We start from the raw sequence: 26,249 nt of genomic DNA on the forward strand, positions 1-26,249 counted from the left end.
TATTTTCATAACAAGGAACATCCATCCTAACTTTAGGTTTGATTTTTGGCTGTGTATACAGAGTGAATACACCTCTTACAGTGGTAATAAGCAGAAACCTATGTGAGGACACAGTGCAGACTACCTTAAAGGAACATTCCAGTTAACACTAAGACACTTCGTTATGCCTAGTGCACTCTAAGAGGACAATGCATGATATAAGGATTTTCTCTCTGCTGTTAAAAGGGGTTCTCCAAGATTAGGGGAAAAAACAGCACCACCCCTGGTTCTCAGGTTGTGTGTGGTATTACAATTCAGCTCCATTCACTTCAGTGGAACGGAGCTGCAAAACCCCACACCCAAACTAAGGACAGGAGAGGCGGTGTGTCGGGAAGAAAGCAACCATGTGTTTCTAAGTCTGGATAACCCTTTTAAATTCTTGTGTCATGCTCCTTTCCCTCAAACAATTAAGGCATAAACCAGAACATCGCTCTTCCCTGGAGTTTTGACGGGAATCTGTCAGCTAAAAATCATATCCCAAATTGCTGTTAGATAGCTGTTGGGTCAATGGGACACAGGGTACCTTTCATATAGCCATCTGTCCTTTCTGAACATGGAAAAAATGCCTTTATTTAGGAGGCATTCCCAAGCGCCAAGGTATAGGAGGGGGGGGGGGGGGGGGGGGAGTAAGAAGGCGTTACAGCTTGCTGCACTTTTGACTCTTTTTGACTCTTTATACTATAGAATAAAAGTATTTTTCTGCAACCTAAAATCACAGACCGATATATATGAAAGGTACCATGTGTCTCCTTGACTTAACAGCTATCTAACAGTGTCAGCAGTTTACAATGTGAATTACGTCTGACAGATTCCCTTTAAAAGGCCATCTTGAAATACCTGAGACTCCTTATGTTTCTAGGATATTTTTTAAAAAAATCATGTTTGGGGATGCCCAGTAATCCAGAAAATAGCACAATCTGGCACCAGCTAGACAATCAGATTATCAGTGTATTCCCATACTGACATTTATGGGTGTTGGGGTACAAGCCAGAAACATAGATTTGCGAAGCAGCCATGACTTTTTGTTAGGTTTCTATTTATTATATATCATATTTCCCCCTCCCCCCAGCCCAAGCTGTATAATACTGTCTCTGTACAGAAGGTATTACTAGGACACAGCAGCATGCACATCACAGTGAGGAGAGACTGAGGCAGATTACAGCACGTCCGATAAAGCTAAATACAGTCTAGTGTAAACTACATCATCTAGAGACCAAGGAAGGAGAGGATCAGGGCGAGGCCTGAAGCAACGTCCTATTCTACACGAGTCCCCCTGCCACTTATAGAGCATGGACAGCAGTGGTCAGCTGTTGTGAGACTACAACTCCCAGCATGCCCAGACCACTGCTGAGCTACATAGCAGGTTTACAAAGTGCATCATCTTTATATAGTCCTTTGCGTGTGACTTCTGATTAAATCCTTGCTCTCGGGCTGGCAAACATGGCAGCTCCCGGAAACCCAATAGCATTCATCTCTTCACCTAGGGTCTGCGGCGTGAGTGCACATGATGGTTCATTGACAAGGCATTACTAGTAGTAAGACAAGCTGGCTGCAGGGCAAGGCTATTCCTACTCCGTCACAAGGCTGTGCCCCCTCTGGGGTGCCTCTAGGACCTCCCAGTGCTGCAGCATAGGACATGCTCCCCTGGCATAAGTATCTGCATACATAGCTTATTACATTGGTGAGTATCAGCTTACATTGACCCACAGTTCAGTAAACTAATGACCTGGGAAGTTAACGTCAGTAAATAGTTTGTTTGTTTTTTCTTTAAAGGAGATTTAACTATCTGTAACGTACGTTCCGAACAATGCTAAGGATAAAACACAGTGTCTGTGCACACAGCTCATCTGAAAGTGCTTCTAGAAGTGCGGTAACCTGGCGCAGCGGTCAGCGATACCACTAGGGTCGACATCCACAAGGACCTACATGGGGGGAAAAAAAAGGGTTAGGGAAATAGACCCTGCCAATAGTATATTGTGCCTAATAGGAGTAATAACATAGCAGACGTTGGAGCATCCATTAGCTTTTCCCACCAGCCATGCAATGCACCATCACCTTGTGATCATAGTGCTGGGGTGCTGATCAAGTGCCAAACAGAGTCCCTTCTGTCTGTTTAACAGCTTAGATGCTATGGTTGCTATTGACTGCGGCATCTAAGTGGTTAAATGGCTGGGATCAGAGTTATCTCCAACTGTTATATACAGCTGAACCCTATGCATATGGAGTGGCGTTAGCTTATGAGCCTGGAAACAAGTAGAACTCCAAAATATGGAAACAATGGCGTTCTACTTGCTTCCACTGTAGATGTACCGCAGGTGGTGCCAAGAGATAAGGGATCTTAGATTGAGGCCCTAGTTGAATATTAGAAGATACTACAGCCCAAAAGGTGACAAACATGGGTGCTGGAATCTGGTGTCACGTGGTGAACCACATGATCCCTCTAAACCAGTCAGCAACTCTGAAACAGATCAGGTGATTTGTCTGAGACTTTTGATTTGTTGTCATAGTACGTCACATGATCCATCATGGGGCATCACGGAAGCTTTTTTTTCTTTTCAGCCCTTGGATGCAGCTACAGACACATGTATGGCTCTAGTGAGTTATAGAGACTTGCTGATATGTGGTCATCAATGTCTACCATGAGACAACCCCTTTAAGAGGGCATTTATTCACATGTAGCGTTGGACTAGGACCTCATTATTAAAAAAAAAAAAAAAAAACAGAGCAATGGCCCCATGTGACAGATAGTGTAAAGCAGTGGTGGAAAACCTCCGGCCTGCGGGCCGCATCCGTCCTGAGACCTCCAGGTGCGGTCCGCGGCTCTCCTGTGATATGCACTGCTCTGGTGGGGCAGAAGACGGCATACATAGCATCCTCCTGTGTCTGTGACGGCTTCCAGACACAGGAGGATGCTTTCTGTGCCGGCTACTGCCCCACCAAAGCAGCGCACATCTTCTGTCTCCTGCGGGCCACGTGCGATTTAATCGTGTGCCGCCTGCAGGAGAAGACGGGCACAGGCTAGAGAAGAGAGAGAGGACCTGGGCAGCATGGGAGCAGAGGAAAGGTGAGTGGGATGTTTATTTTTTTATTTGGGACAGACACTGGGGGCTAAGTACACTACCAGGGACATGACTGGGGGGTTAGCTAGACTGCCAGGGCATCACTGGGGGGTTAACTATGACTAGCAGGGGCATCACTGGAGGGTTAACTATGACTAGCAGGGACATCACTGGGAGTTAACTATGACTACCAGGGGCATCACTGGGGGTTAACTACGACTACCAGGGGCATCACTGGGGGTTAACTATGACTACCAGGGGAATCACTGGGGGTTAACTATGACTACCAGGGGCATCACTGGGGGGTTAACAAGACTAACCAGGGCATCACTGGGGGGTTAACTAGACTAACAGGGACATCAATAAGGGGTTAACTACAGCTACCAGGGGCATCACTGGGTGTTAACTCTGGCTACTGGTCATCACTAAGGATTCACATCAGGTACAAGGGGCATCACAGATGGTTAACTACAATAGCAGAGGCACTAGGGGAACAATACTTTGCCTTGCCCCGGGTGCTGTGCACCCACACTACCCTGCTGCCGCGCACAGTATAATGATTTTATTAATGCCCCAATGGCCTCGACAGGTAAAAGGTTCCCCACCCCTGCTTTAAAGGTACCGTCTATAGTTCGGCACAGAGGCACAGCTCATGATTTGGTTGCTGATCCCCCACTGTCAGCTGCATTTCTGCATAGAGCACATGGCAAACACATAGGGGCAGATTTATCAATATATGCCCCTGGCATACCTCACGGAAAAGGGGTAGATTTGACCCTTTTCCGTGGCATATGCCAGGCACAAGCCCTTCTTGTCTGATGGGAGGCACGGGAAGGTGGGGAGGAGGCATGGCCTTAATAAATCTTCCCCATAGTGACAGGTATGCTTTATTAAGTTAAAACATTGGTGAAAGTCAAGTAGGATAACCTTGGTCACTGCTAGCCAGCTCGCGTTTCAGCTTCTATCTTCTGCTCTCCGTGTAGACTCTCCAGCTCCTGAGGCTGGGCGATGGTTTGCCGAATCGCTATCTCAGGGCCACCTCCATATATGCTGAAGAGGTAGTTCCATGTCTCTTCTGAGATCTGCCCATAATCTGCACCTGAACAGCGAGAGGAAATACATTGAGCTAGAAAGACTAATTCATCCCTTCCCTTACTGTACAGGAGACATGTCTTCCGCCAGGCGGCGCACTATGGTGAGCATTGCCCATGCCACTGCTTATATACTGCTGTGTTTATTTAGGGGTTGTCCACAATTCCTTTAGGGTAGAAGGGACTCTGACATAGTATTCCCTCTGCTGGTACTCCCCGGTATTACACTGTGTAAGAAATGTACCGTCTATGTAATGTACGAATTTGCTGGATCTTCCACCACAAAGCATTACAAGTGAACACTAGAGATCATCTTGTGAAGGATTTCTATTCATACTGACCCTGCTTTGGCTGCACGTGTCCTCCACTCTTGGTCAGCGCCACCTTACTGTTATCGATTGGTCCTGGTGGGTCTATAGGAAAACAGAAGTATATGAATAAACATTACTGTCACCGCCGTAACATCAGCACACCATAGGGCAGCGATCTCTAATCTGTGGCTATCCAGCTGTTGCAAAACTACAACTACGATAATTGGGGGCAGGGCCTAAATTAAGACTGGAGAGTGCGCCAGTCTTCATAAACTTCACAACAACCCACCCCATCCAACAATAAGTGAGACTGCCATTTGCCCAGCATTGCCAGGTGTAGACGCCATCCTTACCACACTATGTAGACGACTAGAAGGAGGCAGACTTTCATGTCTGTCCGAGGCCTTGGTAAACTCATAATGTCACCACAGTGCTTGTCATTGGCAACAACTTAGCCAGAATGATGACATGTCTGTACCCACCGACCAGTGTGACATCAGGGCCAGGGAAACCCCACTATATCGGGTAACTTTCTTTGTTCGGCTGCCACTATACAGTGGCAGTGTGACACAAGCATGGCACTTTATGCCCTGCCAGGAGCAGACCTGCCCCCTTGTGGTGATGGGTAAAACCCTTACACTTACCATTGTCTTTGCCTTTGACAAAAGCTTCCCACTCCCGAAACCACTGCATGCTGATACAGTATATGACGCCGGGAGACTCCTCTGCCTGGAAAGCTTTATTCAGCTTAAAAGAGGAAGAAAAACTAAATCTCCATTAATCACAATAACCGTAAATCAACTTTTTTTTTTTCCCTCTACCTTTGTCAGCAAACTTTAAAAAGAACCCCATTAGTTTAGGAGAATAAGGTGATCACAACTGGAAGAAGGAAGATGAAGGGAATGGATTCAACGCGATGGCCCAATCCTATTACAGGAGGTAGCAACAAATCGAAAAGGTGAGGATATCCAGCACTTCAATGGAAAAATTAAAACAATCCTTTATTAAACATAATTAAAAGTAGTCTCCACATGGAAGGCCTGGCACCAACGCGTTTCACGCATAGTGCGCTTAATCATGGTACACCCGGGACAATGAACACACACAATTTAAAACCATAAAATAACCATGTCTGCACCACCTGCGATCTATGACGTGGTGTCATGTGATACAATGAACAATACTATACATTATACAATCTGTACTAATACACAATTGCTGCCAATAAATGCTGCTCAAAATTCATTGTAAATAATGATATAAGAAGTCACTCCTAAAATTGAGTCCATGCAGTTGTCGAGTATTCAATTTGGATATACTCTCGACTTTCGCGTATAGCAATTTGTTTCGCCATTCTCCGCCCCTTATGGGTTTTGCAATCCTTCAAATAGCATAGAAGTGAAAGGCTGTCACATAATCACCATGTAAGTCCAAAACAGAACAGGTTCCCCAGCACTACATAGTTTATAGGCTTCCAGCTACGAATGCAGGACAGGACTGTGTGGATCTGTGCAACATGGAGGTACTCCTCATGTGGGACCACTTGGTAATACATATGCAAAAATTAAATTAGAAAAAAAAAAGGATTGCGGGCACTTACCACTTTCCATGCACAGTCTTTATTCCACGTATAACAAAACGTACAACAAAATCGGCAGGTAAAATACATATCGGGTGCAGACACCAAAAACTCGTCAGTACTTGCAGTCACAGCTGTATCGCGTGCATGCACGCTTTATCCGACCAGTCTGATGAAGTGCGCATGTGCGCGATACAGCTGTGACTGCAATTTATGAATTTATGAATTTTACCAGCTGATTTTGTTGTTTATCATCACCATGTATCTCAGAAAAATGCTTAGCTGCTCCTGATGATTTAGTGAAGCCAGGTTTTCTAGCATCCATGAGATTTTCTCTGATGCAAGTTCTTAATTTCCTTATTGTGCAGCCCACGTATAGTAACTGACACTCTATGCATTTCACAATGTATACTATGTATTAGCTGTTACAATTAATAAGATACGTTATTTAGTTTTTTGGGGGGTTTTTTTGCTGGGTGTATGGAATTGGAAGATGTGTGTATCAGTTTTGGTGGATCCTATAAAATGAAGTGGAGGTTGTTATCATTATGATTAATGTACTGAGCAAAGTTTTTAGCTTCCTCATTACTGCCATTCCAGACCATCGAAAGATCATCAATAAATCTACCGTACTATGTCATATGGTTACAGAATGGATTATTCTCACAAAACATTGATTTCTCCTCCCACCAGGCAATGTGCAGCCCTGCAAGTGTGGATCCTTTAGTTTGAAGAATATACTCACCCCTAAACAGAAAAAAAGTTTTGTTATAATAAAAAATCAGTTACCTGTACGATATAATCTCGTAGTTCACAGGTGTACATACTATACTTATAATGATGGGCAAGGGCTGTAATGGCCTGGTTATGCGGTATAGATGGGTAAAGTGCAGACACGTCGCAACTCAACCAGGTGTTATTCTTGGTCCAGTTGAAATCCTGGAATATGCAAAGTACTGTGCCACTACCTTTCAAATATCCAGGGACCCTCTTAGGTTAAGCTTGGAGTAGTTCATCCAACCATTTACACTTTTTTTAATTTAGGGAAGCGACTCCTGCATTGATAGGGCGCAAGGGGGGAGGGAACACCCCTTAATGAATCTTTGGGAGACCATATATTATGGGTGTTGTAGGAAAATGTGGTACCAAATATTCTGCTTGTGATTCATTGATTACACCCATGTATACTCCCTCATAGACCAGATGTTTGACCCTAACACACTGGTAATATGTCATATACAAGCTGGCAGTAGTAGATTTGCTCCGTTGTTTGGTCATATCATATAGTTTAGTAAGTGCTCGTTCCATAACGCTTTGGGGCTGGTCGAGAGCCTCCACTCTCGATTTAGTGGGACACAGTAGTGGTGACATGAGTACTATGTATTTTTTCCGACGTGCTTGTCCCCCCTTGATTCTCCAGCTCCATGATTTGTATTAGATCCATTTGTTCTTTGAACAATAAGTTACTAAATTCGTTATACAAGTTATCTCCATATTTATTTAAAAGTGTAACGTTTTGGACGATTGGACGACGGTTACAGATGTGTATCCTAAAGAGGCCGATCACTGAGAAATATACTTTCTCCCAAAGACATGGAAACCCAGGAATCTGGAGATATAACAGGCAACTATAAGTGTGTTCATTGCCCCGGGTGTACCATGATTAAGCGCACTATGCGTGAAACGCGTTGGTGACAGGCCTCCTATGTGGAGACTACTTTTAACTATGTTTAATAAAGGATCATTTTAATTTTTCCATTGGAGTGCTGGATATCCTCACCTTTTTGATTTGTTGCTACTACTAAGGCTGGCTACAGTCTGAACATCCGTGCACCCTCCTGGCTACAATTTCTGAGTTCACAGACATGGAATGATAGTGGTGAGCTGACCACTTTACTTGTTTATGGTATTACAGGAGGTGCCTTGATAAGCCTAGGAGCTTATAACATACTGCCAATGTATGAGGAGAATGCTGCCACCTAGTGGCTGTTGTAGGCAACCACCATTTATATCATTTCACTCTCTAGATCAACATAACTACATGTTACATCTATTAAGCATGAACAATATATAGTGAACATTTCCTTTTAGTATTCAGTCTAAACAGAAACCAGGTCACCCAAAGGTCCAGGTAGATGATGAGATATAATAATGTAGTAAAGACTAATGATAACTGAATAACTAAAATTATTTTACCTTAATAAAAGTGTCGATCTCTGTTTTCCTACGTTTTGCCAAAGCCTCGATTTCAACCTGACATATAGAGCAGACGTAGAGATGGTTGACAGCCGGGCCTCCCCCGAACCTTTAGGGAATAGAATGTGAGATGCTTAAACGGGGAGGATAGTACAGCAATGTATACCATGTCATCAAGGGGGAATCCAGCAGGAGAGAGGCCACACTGGTGTAGATAAAGTCTATCAGTACTAATCATGTACCTCCAGACTGACGTTATATCTATCAGTCCACAGTTCTCACCTGTTGTACAAATACTCCCATACATTCTGCGGCAGGATCACAACCAGGTCATCAATATAGTGATACTTGTTAGGAGGGATTCCTGCAAAGAGATGAACATTCGCTGTTAAGCTTTTTACTACAAACCCTAACGGTGATGGTGCAGAAGAGCGGTTACCCCACAGATTACAGCTGAGGATCCCTGCTTTACCGCACCATATGATCAGCTTATTTTTGGGGGTCCCTCATACAAGAAAGTAGGAGACTCCCTTTAATGGCAAGACACCACATGGTGATGGAAACAGGGGCTTTATAGTTCAGCACCCCAGTATACAATAAAGGGGGTGTCCCACTAGCATCATTCATCTTCTATGCAGAAAATAAGGGATAATTGTATGATCGCAGGAATCCCATGTGTCTCCACCTGAATGAATCGGGATACGTGTGCACACTACAGCTCCATTCACAGTCTAAGGGACTGCCAATGATAACAGAATACAGCGCTCAGTCCCATAAACAATGAATGGTGCAGCAGTGCACAGATAGAGACCCCTACTCTAGAGATGACTAGGGACAACCTATTCCTTCAGAAACAGTGCCACACCTGTCCAAAGGTTGTGTGCGGTATTGAAGCTCAGTCCTATCAATTTCAATCGAGGTCAGTTGCAATTCCGGAGAGAAGCTGTGTTTTTTCGAATCCTGAACCATCTGATGGAATAATAATGGGTCATCATTTAGGTCAGGGTCTGGGGTTTGAGACCCAAACAATTGATAGAACCAGTGGGGAGAAGTGATCTCTAAGTATGTTTTCCCCCCGCTCTGTCTACGCAGCAGGAGATCGAACCACAAAGAAGTCTATGGGACCATCTCCTGCAGCAAGATGGGGAGACAGGAGGAGAAGAGCTCAGCTGAATGCTTCTTCCGCCTGTTTAAACAATCATGGGAATCTAAAAACCCAGACCCCGACCACTCTAACCTCTAGGACATTTAAAAAGTTTTTTAAAGTGACAGGTACACTTTAATAAGACATCCAATTGCCCAAGAATTACCTCCATGACGGCAGAGGAAGCTCTGGTTAGTTATTGGTCCCGGTTCTGCAAAGGTGTTGAACTTGTTTAGCCATTCGCGAGATATATAGAACTGTAGAAGGCCGGATTCCTTCATCGCCGCCAGGGACACCACCTTCTGCCTTTCCCTCTCAGCCTCCTCACTGCTCTTTCTGGGCAGATACAAAATAATGTGTACACCGATCAGATGACTTACTTCATATCTAGCCTCTGGGAGAAGGGTCCCTATGACAACTCTGGATTGAAGGCAAGCGTTGTCATAGGGAAGCTGTTTTTACAGACTGATATTCAGAGGAAATGAAGGAATTGATCACTATAGTAAATCCTAGCAATGGTCATGAGACATAAGAATAACTCCATTACCCTATAGTGTCATGCTCACCTGTAGAAGAGGACGTACGCCTCTGCATTCTGAACCACAGTCTCATGCACTTCTGTCACATATTGGTCATCAAACTCGTACCACTGACCATTGATCACGTTCTGGCAGTAGGATATGTAGTGACCACCTAGAACAGGACAATATAGTTAGGGATTTAATGTTTTTACCATTTTCAAGGTCTCTGTTAGCCTTCAGTGAATGGCAACATACATGGTTCACATCTAGAAGCAGCGAAACAAGGCTGGTAACAAAACAGTCACATACACTGTAATGTACCTAAGTCATATGGACATTTTTAGCCTATGCATGGGAAACCGGTCCCCGACATCAATCACAGACCCTGAAAGTGGTCAGGAATGGATGCACAAAGTCAACTATATAGTTGTTTTCTGATCCATTCTTCTCCAAACTATAAGACATAGATACTTACTCCCTGCAGTTCCATGATGACAGATCACAGCCAGCAGGTCGTAGGTGGTGATATGGGACACGCACTCCTTAGCCAGGAAAGGTCGTAGGTTAAGACCCTCCAAGGGAAAAGAAACATGGCTGCTGATCTTAAAAGAGTACATGACCTCGTGTCGGAATCGCTTCAAGTGTATACAGAGGATCTGAGGAAAGAGAAATCATATGAAACACTGATGTAGAGAAGTGTCAGCAGATGGTAATGAAAGTATAAGAGCCTTTCTGTATAAAACTTTTAGGTATTTACAGATCCGCCATTTTATGCTGTCTCGCCTGGGATCCCTCACAGTCTCGAAACCATCTGCCTTCGAACAATTAGTGAGAGGTGGCACTTCTACATCGGGTTTGATATCAGATATTTATCGAATTCTTAATTCACCTTCTGATGGCTCCCAGGCTAGACATCACTACATGGATAGGTGGGAGGCAGTATTGGGCAGACAACTCCCGCCAGAATGTTGGGCTGTAATATGGGAAAGGGCGGCAAAATCCTCTATTTGCACCACATATAAGGAATCCCACTATAAGCTGTTAATGCTATGGTACCATACACCGGAACTCCTCCATAAGCTAAATAATGCTATCCCTCCACTTTGTTGGAGGTGCACAGGTAGTGTGGGGTCGCTCCTCCATATATTTTGGGACTGCCCCCTTATCCGTCCATTTTGGGTGGAGGTTTGCAGGTTGGCCTCGACAGTCTTGGGCACTACCATTAATAGGGACCCAGGAATTTGTCTGTTGAATTTGTTCCCTAAGACCCTCCGGAAAAAACAGACACAGTTATTACTCACTATCCTAACGGCGGCCAAGTTCTTGATTGCTCGTGCTTGGAAGCAGACGTCCCCTCCTTCCCGGCCCTGTCTGCTCACCAGAATTCGGGAGTTGCGCTCCCTAGAAAAGCTTACTGCTTCCCTTAATAATGCCATTGATAAGTTTGAGTCCATATGGATCCAGTGGGATTCCTTTGATATGACTTCCTCTTCTGGCAGCAGACCCTAGTTTCCCCGTCTCCCCCACCTCTCCTCCTTTCCTTCCCTTCCCCCACCTCCCTTGTGTTGAGTCCTGTTCTAATCTGTCTGTGTTGTCTGTTTGTCAAAGGGTTTCATTATTGGACTGTAGTACGATTACAACCCCTTATCTGGGTCATGAGTGGCAGTAATTCCTCATCTGCTGACAGCTGCTGCGTTATTCTCCTATCTTACCTTTATTTGTAGGAATACGTTGTGCCATCATGATTATGTAAGATCTAGCTGTCACCAATGTTGCTTTATACCCGTGCCTGATATGTTTTATACTGCTGATACCCCATTATTCTTCTGTTTCGTACATTATTCTATATGTGTCATGTATTCCTTTGTTATGTCTTTGTTAAAAATATGAAAAATCTTTTCAATAAAAATTACAGTTATAAAAAAAAACAAAAAACTTTTAGGTATAAGAGCACCTCACCTCTGGCAGACGCAAAACTTTACAATATTTCACACCATTTCGTAGCCTGTAATAAAGTAAATCAGACAGTGTTCAATATGATCATGAAGGTAGTTATCCATAATAAAAAGATAAAGAGGTATTCGTTGGATAGATAGAAAAGCTGGCCATACATATCGTGCTGATTATCTAATACAGGGAAATGGACCGTGCAGCCCTCCAACTGTTGTAGGACTAAGATTTCCACCATGTCGGGACAGCCAAAGCTTTGTTATAGTTCTACAACAGCTGGAGGGCTGAAGGTTCCCCATACCTGATCTAATGAGTATAGGGGTCTCCAGACTTTCCCCCCCAATAGCTGATGTTGGGGAAGACAAAGATTGCCCAGTTGAATTTAAAGTGTCCCGGTCATTAGAAAAAAACTGGGTGGAGTCAGCTGATAATGTATGGTGTGATTATGTTAAGTTATGCAAAAGAACACTGCAGAGACACCATCACATGTCTCGACGTCGGTGAACTAGCCAGACCTTCCTCCGGGAAGGAACAACCAAGCCAAGGAATGTCTCCAATTAAGGAAACCACCTAAGCAAGGTATCCATCCACAGACAGCTGTTTCAGGGGTTTTGCCCCTCATCAGTGTGGAGTAGGTTTCTGGCTAGTGGGAGCAATGACTAGTAAGTGCATGCAAAAAGACGCTGGCTGACGCTGGGAGATCAACGTGATGGTGTCTCTGCGGTGTTTTGGTTGATGCCCCAGGGGGCAATGTTCTAGAATACACTGACGTTGAGACACGTGATGGTGTCTCTGCGGTGTTTTGGTTGATCTACCTCCTTTTGTATGTTAAGTTATGTCATGCACTAAAAAGTACGGTATGGTTGAGGACAGTGGAGTTCGACCTGGACACTTTGATTAAACAAATGCTTAAGGGAACAATTAAAACGAGAGTTGTGTTTTATATCTATTCTTATATAAAAAGAGCAGTAGAAGTAAGCAGTAACAGCAAGAAGAAGTGGGAGAGAGATTTGGGGATATGAGATATATGGATAGAGATAGATAGATAGATAGATAGATAGATAGATAGATAGATAGATAGATAGATAAATAGATAAATAGATAAATAGATAAATAGATAGATAGATCTTACTTTTTGCAGCGTTCACAGCTATACATATTATCACCTATGGAGAAAAAAATGGCAAACATGAACTATGGCTTTGATGCTAAATCCCCTTCAGTTAATGCTGGCTAGTCCCAGTGGGGAAAAAATATAATGGTGGTCACATCCAGACAAAGTGTAAGGTGTATGTATTGTCAGATGCCCACCGTGTCCATACAGCTCCCACTAACAACAATGCTTTACCCTTTAGTTCATCAGCAGCAAAGAAAGCAGCCAGGCAGTCCTCCAGGGTGACAACGGGGCCCCAGAACCAGCTCGGGATACAGGACACCACAAACCTGGGTGAACAGATACACAAAGAATAGAAGAGTGGTGGCCACTTATATCACTTATGCTCCCTTATAGCAGATGACTGGAGCTGGTACCTGCGGATATAGTCCATGAGAAAGGACAGCCACCCCTGGGTGTTGTAGTTTTCTCCACAGGTGCCAGATTTGACAACCGCACTTTGATGGATAGTGGAGTGAAGCTTCGCCAGGTCCTCCTTTCCTGGGATGGGAAGTGACAAGTCCTGAAAGGTCTCGATGGTGGTGGATACCTGAGCCAACACAGAAAGGCAAAACAGGACAGGCCTCAAATAAGGTGTTGACCAGCTTGACTCCACAGAACGGGCTTCAAGCCACAAAGAAAAGGTGGTGACAGAAAGAAAATTAAAGGGTCCCTGTCACTTTAAAAAACATTTCACAAATCATGTCCACACTCTCACTGACCATTAGGTAGAGCCGGGAGAAGCACGTGGCTCAGCGCTTCTCTCCCTGGCCCCATTTAATTTCCATCTAGCTGCAGGAGACATAACCTATAGACTTATAATTCTCTCCTGCTGCGAGAAGAAAGAGCAGCGAGACGGGAGAGAAGCGCTCAGCCGCAAAAATCTCCCAACTCTTTCTAAAAACCAGTGGAGGTCAGACTACCCAAAACCCGACTGATCAAAATCTTTGACATGTCTAATGTTTTTTAAAGTGACAAGAGCCCTTTACAAGGAACTAAGAAATACTGCTATAGTGTGCTTTGTCTAATACAAGGTCTAAGGACAGGAATTCTGGTGTTGTTGTGTCAGGCTCCGCCTCTGACCCTGCATAGTGTATAAACTTTGCCCAGAGCGTTCCTTTAAATACTAATGAAATAATATGGCATTATGGTGTGATACATGGTAAGATACATACCCTATCACATGTCAAACACTGGACTAAGCTTAGAATCGAACCATCAAAGATATCAGAAATGACGCTGCGATACTTGATTTCCGACCTGCGTTTCCCTCCATTCATGACTTGCGCTGTAAACAAAGCAGAAAGAGGTGATCCAGTAATCCCCACCTTCTTACTCCATTTCTCCCAAGCCCTTAAAGTTCAATGCGTTAAAGAATGGGTCATTAATAGTAGATAGGCAGGGGTCTGATTCCTGGCACCACCAGATCAGATGACTGAAGAAGCCCCGGCACCCACATGGCCCAGCCCTCCGCTCATAGTCCAGGGATCAAAATCTCCACTTACCCTTCTTTAAGACATAAGAGTGTGCTGTGCGTAGCGGGCTGGAGCGAGGCGGGCTGCTGGAGAGTTTCGCGTGCGTGTCAGGAGGGTGTGGGCTACAAGGCCGAGAAGAGCAGTGCATGTACGCTTCATTGTCGGGTTCTGGGATGGTCAGTAAAGAAAGACCGTCAGGTGATCACATAGACAGACAGCTAGATATCAATAATAATCAATAAATTGGAATATCATCAAAACATTGTTGTTTTTTTCACCAATTCAATTCAAAAAGTGAAACCCTTATAATATATAGAGTCATTACAAACAGAGTGAACTTTTTTTTAGTGTTTAGTTCAGTTAATGTTGATGATTATGGTTTACAGCCAAAGAAAACCCAATATTGGGGCTGATTTACTAACATTTTCCCATTAGAAAATTGACAAGTGGCCATTTCCCATCATGCAGTGCTTTTCCCTGATTGATCCATACGTGTACCCGCCCCTTTAGCTTTATTTCTGCCCACTGCTGTCATTACTATTGCACAGTAAACACGGGACTGTTTTTTTCACTGATGTGCATCTCCCCCCATATGTATTCCACGTGGAGCAGAGCTGATCTCCACATGTCAGATGTATTAGAGCTGATACCCCCAATGTATCAGAGCCAATACCCACATGATGTAGCAGAGCTAATACCCACATGATGGGTCTGCAAAATTTGTGGGCGCGTGAATGCAGCCTAAGGCATTTCAGGTAATTTATTCTAATTTTCTAAGATAATAAATTTTGGGTTTTCCCTGTCATTAACATTTACAGAAATAAACAAAAAAAATTTTTTTCATGTCTGTAGTGGGTCTGTATCTTGCCATTGTGGTGAGCTGTTTTTATGTGTTTGCAACTTCAGCCATAGCAACGTGCTCCTGCCTAGTGTGAATGGTGTTCTAGGAGAGCTGACCAAATTTTCTTTGTGTTCCACCCATCCTACCCAGGTGGTGTAATTACTTTTGCCAGTATAAAATGGATCTTGCATGGCCAGAGCATAGGCGTATTGCATGCCATGGAGAGGCCATAGTACAGGGTAGGGTCCGCCCCGAGCATGAGGCTACCTTATCGTGGTGGGGTGGTTTACACTGTTTGCAAATGGTAACCAAGAGCCTCATTATATTTGTGGGAATTTTTTTAGCAGTTGGGGGGGGGGCTGCTTTTAACTATTTTCATGTCTGTGGTGGATCTGTATCTTGCCATTGCGATGAGCTGTTGCATTTTTCTGTGTTTTTGTGTGTTTAAAAAAAATTTACTCTGTTTGTAATTACTAAAAAAAACCTTTATATTTATTGAGATGCACTTGTATGTGAAAAGTCATATGAAGGGGAAAAAACAACACAAGTAAATAAAATCTACTAAGTGTCCTCCCCCATCATCACCGCATGCAGAAACAACTCACTGCCTTATTATCCCTTTATGGAAGAACATTTCCACAAGTTTGGAATGACTCTGCTATAAAGAAGAGATGTAGACCTGAATGTATGGACACTACTATCTGCTGCGTGTCCTACCTGGTATCATGGCCGTGTCGACATCCGCATCCTCATCCGCCTGCTCTGAGCTGGTCCTGCGGTGACAATATGAAAGCCTTCGCTCTTTCAGCTTCTCCTTCTCAGAGATGGACCTTCCCGCGTCATCCCGGATCAACAGCTCCATCTCCGCCAACGAGCCCACCCCTCCGCCCCCTTCCCCGTCACCCATCTCTCCACCAGAATCACAGGACAGAAAGTCATCCTCTGTTGTGCCACGATCCATCTCCCGCTGCTCCTCTGTCTCCTCTTCTTCCCGTTCTTGGTTATAAAACGGTATTGGTTCCTTAAGTTCCTCGTGCAGCTGGTCCATAAGGCAACGTAGGAATTCTTGGGTATCCTGTCAATCCAATGAAGTGGATAAATAATTCAGCTTAGCTAAAAGTATTGTGATTACTATAAGAACCACATTTTCCTAAAGTCCTGATCAAGCCTGGTAAGAAGCAGCAAAATCCGTGACTCACCTGTTGGGCATAGCCTCGAAACAAGGGGTTAACCAGTTTGATTCCATGGGACAGGCTTGATGGTACCACATAACTAGGTCTGCGAAGATGGCGAAAGAGTACAAAGAAAATTAAGTTCTGGTGAAGTGCCTGAGGGGGGTGCATCAGGTTTACTTGGAGGGTTTTGGTATCTCATCTGATATCATGTTCTCTTACCGCTTCTTGTGCCATAATTCTGATATTAGTTTCTGGTAGCTCTTGCACAGTGCCGGTTTCTTGTCCGTCCGCACCAGACCCCCACACTCTAAAAAGAACTGTGTCAATGGAGGGCTGCAAGAAGAAATGGCTTGATATGAAGTATAATGAAAGTGTATACCTAGCAATAAATCTATGGAGAAGGGAGGGACAGAGATAGAGACACTGCAGACTCGATAAAAAGTGTTTAACGCCAGTGCTGAATGCACCCTCAGAAGCAGCTGCAGCATGGATGTTACAGTCCAGTACTAGGGTGAGAGTGAAACACTGACTACAAGCTGCAGTCAAGGATCTGTGTGTCTGTGCCTGTGTCTGTCTGTAGGTGGCACGTAACCTGAATTCTCAGTGAGCTTCATTTTTGCAGTGAATGCTCAGTGTAGACATGGCTAATAAGTTAAGAAAGAGGAATTTTTCTCTAATAAGATATGTTACAAAGTCTCCACTATTTGTTTGTACTATTGATTTATGGCCATTCATAAAATAGAGACCCCAAAAGGCGTTGTCTGCATTACTTGTTGCAAGAAAGAAAGGTGTTCCAGCCTTAGTTGTGTCTATAGGAAACTGGCCAAGATGGCTGCTATCCTGTCCCCAAGTACTGTAAGAAAGTCTTCCAAAGTATACATGACCTGGAGTCTTACCAGTTAGAAAGTGCTTGCAGAGCCGCATTCATGTAACATGAATTACCGATGTTCTTCATCCCTGTGAGACCTGGAGACAAAAGACGATGACCTGAATAGTCATGTAAGGAGATTCCTATCACATAAACTCCAATGGCCGTATACAATGCGCAGCCCCCGATCCAGCAATCCTCTAACCTCTGGGCTTCAGGTCGTCATCGTCGCTTTCTGACTCTCCATCGTCGGCTACAGCGATGGGCACTGATTTTAAGGGGTGGACAGCAGCGGGTACATCCTAGACAGGGAAGGATAACCTAGAGTTATTATTTCTTACAGTATATGACAAGTAAACCAGGAAGCGGGGATATGGTGTGTGTGATATATACACATACACACACATCATGTACAAGGGGTTCTCTACTCACAAATCTATAAGACACAGTCCTTACATACACTGCTTTGGGGACATACCCGGTGGCTCAGCCTGGGGGAGGTTGACTGGGAGTGAGTAGGAGAAGGAACCCTGGACTCCAAGAAAACTTCCTTCTCACAGGCGTAACACCAAACCCGAAAGGTGGTCAGGTTCACCGTCAAATTGTGCTTCTTAGCCTAAAAAACCCGGTACAAGAAGAAGCAAATAGTTTCAAGTGAAGACCCAAAGCCACTAACTCTACCCAGACATGAGACATAAGGTCACCTGGGCGTGCAAGGTACTGTGATCGGCATAGGACTCGCCACATCCCACGTACTGGCATCCATCCTGTAAGAAGAACACTGGCCAGTTAGAACGAACAGCTCAATGTCCTCTCCATTATAACAGTATTGCTCAGTTATGAGCCACTTACCTGCAGACAGGCCCACAGGTTGGGTCCTCCAGCTCCACAAGACTCACATGTTCCCTATAAAGAAAAAAAGAGGCTAAAGCCCTATAGAACTCCGAGACTATGGGTGTCTGCCCTCCAAGGGCTTCACATCTGCCATATTTGGTTTCTATATTTTTTGTGTACATCACTAAGATTAATGGTGGTCCCTGATGGGACTGACATGCGGGTAAAAGGGCATGCGTCCCCTTAAAGTGTCCATGTCATATGTCATAGACACATCGGTTTTGATTGATCAGGGTCTGGGTGTGCAAACCTCACCGATTGCTAGAACGAGCCAGGAGAAGCGCTTGGCTAAGCACTTCTCTTCCCACTGCATGAGATGGATCCTATATAAAGTGAAGCCCCTCTCCAGCAGTGAGCAGCAGGTTGGGGAGAGAGGAGCTTAGCTGAGTGCTTCACCCTGCTCATTCTAACGATCAGTGGAGGTCTCAACACACAGACCCCGACTGATCAAAACTTTAGACAAATTTTTACAAGTCAAAAGTTTTCTTCTAAAGTGACAGTGACACTTTAACGCATCATAATCCAGAGGGATCTAATCCAGTGACTTCATTTTATATTGTCTGTGGACAATTATTTAAAACTGAAGACCCTATCCTCTTAGGTAAGAAGTTAGAGGTAAGTTAGAGGTTTTCCAGCCTCTACAATATATCACCTACCAGGATTGGTCGGGGTTCTAACTTCTGTGACCAATGCTGATCGCTAGAATCAGGGACCCTGATCCTTCCCGACTAGCATGCTCATGGTTGGAATGAGTTGTAATGGTGGAGCGCTCTGCCACCCCCATACTGCTGTGATGTCTTTAGGCCTAACCCTACCATAGACGCCATTCCTTCATAGGTTCAGAGGTTACCAGCCTGTGTCCAATATCTCACCTTGGATTTTAGGATCAGATCCTCCTTGGTGACTTCTCCAATGGAATCCAGATGAGGACAGAACTCGTCTATCTCCCCCATTGTGTATAGAAGGTGGAGGTGTCACCAAACCCCGGATGAGCAGAGACGTGGGGGACAGTCTGGGAACGTAGACAAAACATGAGATGGATTATATCAGCCGCTGCAGGGACTCACATAGACAAAGCCCATCCCTGACACATAAGCGTATCAGCCCAGCATCACGCGGGGATTACCAGGACCTATTCTACACATAGCAGCCTATAGTGGTAATGGCTCCCATTAGGTATAGGAGCATATATAGACTACAATGCTGCACTACACTGCTGTACTACTACTAGAAAGATGAGTAATATGCAACTCTGCCACCCTGTGAAATGCCTGATGCCAGCTCCCATGTCATAGCTGACAGCATTGGTCACCTGCTTTTGTCTAAGCAGAGATATAAAAGACATTTATGATGGGTTGCACATAGGGCTGGGTGATATACCGTAAAAATATCTATACTTACCAACCTGATCTTTGGCAGGTCGTTTCTATGGGGATGTCCTGTGTGCGAGTGGCAGGGATGTCCTGTGTGGGGCCACTGCAGTTTGGATCCAGCAGGGGGCGCTACTACTACTACTCCCACTACAACCACTACTTACTCACAACTACTACTACCACTCCCAATTACTGCTACCACTACTCCCACTACAACTTCTACTTCCAATGACTGCTACCACTACAACTACTACTCCCAACTACTACTCCCAACTACTGCTATCACTACTAACACTACAACTACTATTCCCACTACAACTACTACTCAGTCCCAACTACTGCTACCACTACTACTCCTAACTACTGCTACCACTACAACCACTACTCCCAACTACTGCGACCACAACTACTACTATCACTACAACTACTACTCCCAACTACTGCTATCACTACTCCCAACTACTGCTATCACTACTACTCCAACTACAACTCCTGCTACTACTACTCCCAATACTACACCCACTACTTCTGCTGCTACTACTACTCCCCCCACTACTGCACCCACTACAACTACTACTCCTACTACAACTGCCATTACTGCTGCTACTAAGGATACTCCCCTTATCTACTACTACACTTCTCATCCACTATACCTCTACTACTACACCAAATTATCATTAGCAAATAAAAAAAGATTTAAATCGATGGTGCTGGGGCGCTGTACAATTAAGCCTACTATCATCATTAGGGGATCTCTGGGGGGGGGGGAGTAGTTAGGGCCTCTGCTGAAATCCCTAATGATGACATTAAGCTAAAGGGTACAGCCTTGGGTTACCTTCTTTTTTTTTTTTTTTTTTTTTTTTTTACTTTATTGAAACCAAATTTTGCCAATTTGGCACGGCCAAGTGGGTGTGGCATGCGAAAGGGGTGTGGCTTACAGAGGGGCATGTCATAATTATCGTTTCATTATCGAAGTTACATGTTCTAATAACCATGATATTGATTTAGGCCCTAGTTGTACACTAGTCTATGAGCATGCTAAAGTCACTATTCTTTGTCGACTTTATGCCGTGCTCATAAGCAGGCACAGAGGCTGGCTTAAATAATGGGTGAAATGTCAGTGTGTGGCACATGGACAGTCATCAAATTTATTACTAGGCCACATGTTAAATGGTCGTCTTTTATAATCTCTCCATAAGCGCTCAAGGTCCTTCACAGTCTGCTTCAGCTCAGTTTAGAGGAAATACGAGGATGATGTTACTATTGGATGAAACTGAAGAACCTAGAGGAATGAGGACCCAAGCGATCAGTGCTGATCAATGAGCCGGGGTGCCGACCAGCCTCCTCCATAATGTACGGTCCAAGCGCTCAGCTCCAGCTAGTAGATGCTGACTCACTGCTCAGCATCATTACATATGCAGGTGATGGATTACAGGTCACCTCCCAACCTTAAGGATCACAGGAGCAAATCTGTAAGATAAGGCACTTTAAGGGTGTGTCCCAGGAAAAAAAAAAAAAATTATATATATATTATATATATATATATATATATATATATATATATATATATATATACTCACCGGCCACTTTATTAGGTACACCATGCTAGTAACGGGTTGGAACTGCCTTCAGAACTGCCTCAATTCTTCGTGGCATAGATTCAACAAGGTGCTGGAAGCATTCCTCAGAGATTTTGGTCCATATTGACATGATGGCATCACACAGTTGCCGCAGATTTGTCGGCTGCACATCCATGATGCGAATCTCCCGTTCCACCACATCCCAAAGATGCTCTATTGGATTGAGATCTGGTGACTATGGAGGCCATTTGAGTACAGTGAACTCATTGTCATGTTCAAGCAGAAATCGAGACTCATCAGACCAGGCAACGTTTTTCCAATCTTCTACTGTCCAATATCGATGAGCTTGTGCAAATTGTAGCCTCAGTTTCCTGTTCTTAGCTGAAAGGAGTGGCACCCGGTGTGGTCTTCTGCTGCTGTAGCCCATCTGCCTCAAAGTTCGACGTACTGTGCGTTCAGAGATGCTCTTCTGCCTACCTTGGTTGTAACGGTTGGCTATTTGAGTCACTGTTGCCTTTCTATCAGCTCGAACCAGTCTGCCCATTCTCCTCTGACCTCTGGCATCAACAAGGCATTTCCGCCCACAGAACTGCCGCTCACTGGATGTTTTTTCTCTGGATTCTCTGTAAACCCTAGAGATGGTTGTGCGTGAAAATCCCAGTAGATCAGCAGTTTCTGAAATACTCAGACCAGCCCTTCTGGCACCAACAACCATGCCACGTTCAAAAGCACTCAAATCACCTTTCTTCCCCATACTGATGCTCGGTTTGAACTGCAGGAGATTGTCTTGACCATGTCTACATGCCTAAATGCACTGAGTTGCCGCCATGTGATTGGCTGATTAGAAATTAAGTGGTAACGTGCAGTTGGACAGGTGTACCTAATAAAGTGGCCGGTGAGTGTAATAAATATATATATATGGCTGGGGGAGGTGTAAAAATAAAAAAATCACCTCCATTGATCCCTCACAGCCATCATATCGCTGCTCCCGATCCCTGCTTGTCACCACTAGCTGATCATCACCAAGAAGAACAGTGACCAGGATCACTGGCGGTGCAGGGGTGGGATATCAGGGGAGATGAGTAAGTGGTATTTTTCATTTTTATACCACTCACAGCTACATATAATTTTTTTCCATGAACCCTTTTAAAGGATTATCACTAGGCTGCTATAGGAGGAGTCGGACCTCTTCCTTCAAAGCCTAGTGCCTGGGAGCACAAGGTTTTGTTCCCTTCATTCTCATTCACCCCCCATCACACACACTGCAATATGGATTCTGGGGTGCAGCCGTATGATAGTCATATGACACTGGCCTAAATTACACCCTGGTGATCAGTAGGGAAACTATAGGGAGCAAGGAGGCAAGCTGCAACTCATACGAGAACTATTCTGTGGAAGGAGATGTAGATGTATTTTGCCCCAGGTCTGGGAAGAGGGAGAAGCCTATTACTATACTGGCTACATCTGGCCCTCTACAACCCCCAGCATTCCCTGATGGCCACAAGTCCCAGCCTGACTGCATGTCTGATAACCCAATCTGACAGCTGCTACAAAACGTGTCCATGTTACTTTAATAAGAACTCGGCCATGGGCTGTTAGGGCGTGATGGGAGATCAGTAACAGCTGGGGAGTGGTAGTTGGGAAACTATTGAGTAGACCAATTCCCATCATGCCTGGACAGCCAAAGCAAAGCTCCGGCTATCTAGGCATGATGGGAATTGTAGTTTTGCAACAGCTGGAGGGCCGAAGGTTCCCCAAGCATGGAGTAGACGGTAGTAGCCTCTCTATAGGAGTTTGGTGGTGTCTGTGGGAAAAGGGTAGAGGTCTAGGGTCTGTGTGGCTGGTCATGTTCCTCCAAACCAGACTCCCCCCTCCATGTCTTTATGGACCTTGCTGTGTGCGCTTCTGCACAGTCATGGAGGAACAGAAAGGGCTAAACCCAAGCTGTTCCCACAAAGCTAGAAGAATCGATTGTCCACAATGTCCTCGGGGCTGAAGCATTAAGATTTTCCTTCGGTAGCTCTAAGAGGACGACTCCTGAGGAGCCCTCCATAGCAGTTTCCAGATCACACAGTTGTACATACTTACCTAGTGCGCTGCTGCAGTGATCCAGCATCCTGTTCTCTTGCTCTCCCGTCCAGCCGCTGCATCTTCAGGTCTCGCCTCCTCTGACTGTCAATCATTCTGGAGGAAATGGCAGCCTAAAGACAGATTGGCTAGATGGGAAAGGCGGAGAGCAGGATGCCAGATCACCGCAGAAGTGCACTAGGTAAGTATGTACCGCTGTATGACCTGGAAACTGGCAGCCTGGATATCAGTGCTGTCAGTCTGCCTTTCTCGTTGTCGGCCTAACATCCTTTATTTACACAGGAAGATGTGCGACCAAGTGCAATATATTTTGAAGCGCGCTCTAAAGACACGATTAGCCAAGGATCAGGCATTTTCCCGCTCCTCAGCTGATCGCTGTCACTTTTACATGGACCAATTATTGGCCACAGGAGTGTTTCTTGCAACACTACTGACCAATAATCAGTCCATGTAAAAGGCCCTTTACACCCGACACAATGGAGTCTGGCAGGTAACTTTCTCCTAGCATTCCCCAAACCCAGACTCATCCATCAGACACCAGACACCAGATAGAGAAGTGTGATCCCTCCCTGCACACATCATGTCCCCTCTGCTACCGCGTCCAGTGGTGATGGCTTTACACGTCTCCATCTGACACCTGACATTGTGCTTGGTGATGTGAGGGTTGCATACAGCTGCTCAGCCATGGACACCAATGAAGCTCCAGTGGGCACAGTGTTTGTGCTGATGTTAATACCAGATGAGGTTTGGTCCCTGCAGTTATTGAGTGTTGATGACTTTATGCTCCTCAGCACTTGGTGACCCCTTTCTGTAACTTTACATGGTCTCTATTCTATGGCCGAATTCTCTAAAATACAAGAACACTCAGGCAGCAGTGATTCCTATTACAGCACCACCCTGGTATCAGGCAGCGCTACTGAATGACGCATTCTATCAAACATAGCTCCTGGACCAATCATTACTTTATATCGGGGGTTGATTTGACCCCTAGGACCCCAACAATCCTGAACATAAAGTACTGTAACACTGGGTCTACTTCACCCTGCAGAGTGGCCCCTGACTTACTGGTAGTCAGACCCTCCTAGGATCAAAGAGGCAAATCAGTCTATGAGATGGGACCCTGCTTTATTGGGAAAAGGGAGAGAAGCTGCTCCCAGATAACTGGGGGCGACACTTATCTCCGCCCCCCACAACAATACATTTCCAGTTGACATCTATCTAATGTGTTGTACATGGCGTAGATCCAAATCACCCTCCATATCAATGTGCATAAGATGGTCAGTATGTGATGTGGATCCACACTTGCAGGAAGAGTTGTCATGGGGACAATAGAGGAAAGCAGATAGATAGATACAAAACTGAGTTTTAACACAGCACCACCGCCAAACGTGTTGTAATCCAGCTTTCTCAAGGCCCTGAAAAGCAAATCCTCCTTAACATCCATTGAGACAGGACATATATGGCTACATAACTAGGCAGCAGCGTTAGTCAGGAGTGTAGAAAAGCTTAATCACATCCATTGTGGGAGATGTAAACATGGTGTCATCCAGCTTTCCCTAGAACCTGAAAAGCAAATCCTCTTAGAGACCCAGGGAGACAAGGGTAGCTGGTAGATTACTACATAACTAGGTCAGGATTCTAATATCAGTTATTACTCAGCTTTCCTAGGGACCTGAAAAGCAAATCGTAGATACCCAGAGATACAGGGGCGATAGGCACATCACTACATATCTTAAAGGGGTATTCCACTCAAACATAACTTTTGATATGTTGCTGCCCATGGTGAGACTAACAACTCCTTCCATACTTGTTATTATCTATTCAGTCTCCTTCCTCCAGTTCTGAGCTGCCGCTTTCTGCTGAAAACACAAAAAATCTGTGTGTGAGCTTTTCTCTCTGTCTTCCCCAGCACCCTCCTCCCTTGTGAGACTGGTAATGTAAGCAAGTCCCTGGCAGGCTTTATCTGCAACATTATAACTTTTTGTAATGCTGGAAGGGTCATTCTGAGGTCAAGAAGTTGCTGAACAACTCACAGTGATCAATCCTCCCAGCACTACAAAGTTGCAGATAAAGCCTTCAAGGAATTGTTTATATCAGCTGGGGGGGGGGGGGGGGGGGGGGGCAGAGAGAAAAGCTCACACACAGTTTTTTGAGTTTTCACCAGAAAGCAGCAGCTCAGAACTGGGGGATGGAGACTGGATAGATTATAACAAGTATGGAAGAAATGGTTAGTCTCACCATGAGCAGCAACATATCAAAAGTTATGTTTGAGTGGAATACTCCTTTAAGCCATTTGTCAATCAGATCTCTAGGGAAGATGGATGACATTTACTGCGGGAAATCTAATGGAGCCATCACCCAGCTTTCCTAGGGACCTGAAATACAAATCTTCCTAGATATCCAGGGACATATGAGAGACACCAGCACAAACCTAGACAGATATGTTCCCTGGGATTGTAGGAAAGCTGGGTGACACCCACTGCAGGAGACCTAGAGACAAATGTCATCCAGCTTTCTCAAGAACCTGAAAAGCAAGTCTTCCAAGCTATCCAGAGCATCAGCACATAACTTGTCATTCAGGCCTCTAGGAAAGCTGGGTGATATCCATGCGGGGGATTGAAAGGCAGCCGTCACCCAGCTTTCCCAAGGACCTGTAAGGCAAATCTTCCTAGATATCCAGGGACGCAGGAGTAGTGGATACATGAGCAGATAACTAGGCAGCAGTGTCTTTCAGGACTCTATATACAGGTGTATGCACGCCCGTGTGAGGGCTCTGGCGACACTTACCTCCCCTATGCTCTATGGCATTGCAGCCTATACACGGACCTCCATCTTTCTGCAGCTGTTGACGGCTGATCCTCAGCTCCGCCCCATTCACTGCCAGAGCCGGGGCGGAGCCTGTAAGCCTCAGT

General features: G+C 44.9%; 1 protein-coding gene across 1 annotated transcript; it reads right to left on the bottom strand.

The window, feature by feature from the left end:
- Positions 1 to 962: 962 nt before the first annotated feature.
- On the bottom strand, positions 963 to 26,232 carry USP20 (ubiquitin specific peptidase 20). The gene is made up of 25 exons (XM_069943775.1): positions 26,125 to 26,232; positions 19,169 to 19,308; positions 18,255 to 18,308; positions 18,107 to 18,169; positions 17,881 to 18,018; positions 17,608 to 17,704; positions 17,431 to 17,500; positions 16,754 to 16,867; positions 16,559 to 16,637; positions 16,077 to 16,434; positions 14,549 to 14,686; positions 14,219 to 14,331; positions 13,421 to 13,593; positions 13,239 to 13,333; positions 13,023 to 13,056; positions 11,900 to 11,945; positions 10,416 to 10,596; positions 9,986 to 10,112; positions 9,586 to 9,755; positions 8,558 to 8,639; positions 8,276 to 8,384; positions 5,145 to 5,247; positions 4,531 to 4,602; positions 4,026 to 4,197; positions 963 to 1,961 (listed from the first exon to the last, which is right to left on the bottom strand). Exons 2-24 carry the CDS (start codon positions 19,247 to 19,249, stop codon positions 4,037 to 4,039), a joined length of 2,658 nt encoding a protein of 885 aa, XP_069799876.1. The 5' UTR covers positions 19,250 to 19,308; positions 26,125 to 26,232; the 3' UTR covers positions 963 to 1,961; positions 4,026 to 4,036.
- Between the last annotated feature and the right edge of the window lie 17 nt (positions 26,233 to 26,249).

The sequence above is a fragment of the Dendropsophus ebraccatus genome, chromosome 10 (genome assembly GCF_027789765.1).
Source record: "Dendropsophus ebraccatus isolate aDenEbr1 chromosome 10, aDenEbr1.pat, whole genome shotgun sequence".
Taxonomy (NCBI): Eukaryota; Metazoa; Chordata; class Amphibia; order Anura; family Hylidae; genus Dendropsophus; species Dendropsophus ebraccatus.

Bases quoted from the DNA above. Each gene is read 5' to 3' on its own strand.
- USP20 (XM_069943775.1), bottom strand. From the start codon at position 19,249: ATGGGGGAGATAGACGAGTTCTGTCCTCATCTGGATTCCATTGGAGAA. The intron at 18,309-19,168 runs GTGAGATATTGG...TTTTCTTTATAG, and splicing joins ATCTGATCCTAAAATCCAAG to GGAACATGTGAGTCTTGTGG. The intron at 10,597-11,899 runs GTGAGGTGCTCT...CTCTTTCCTCAG, and splicing joins AAGTTTTGCGTCTGCCAGAG to ATCCTCTGTATACACTTGAA.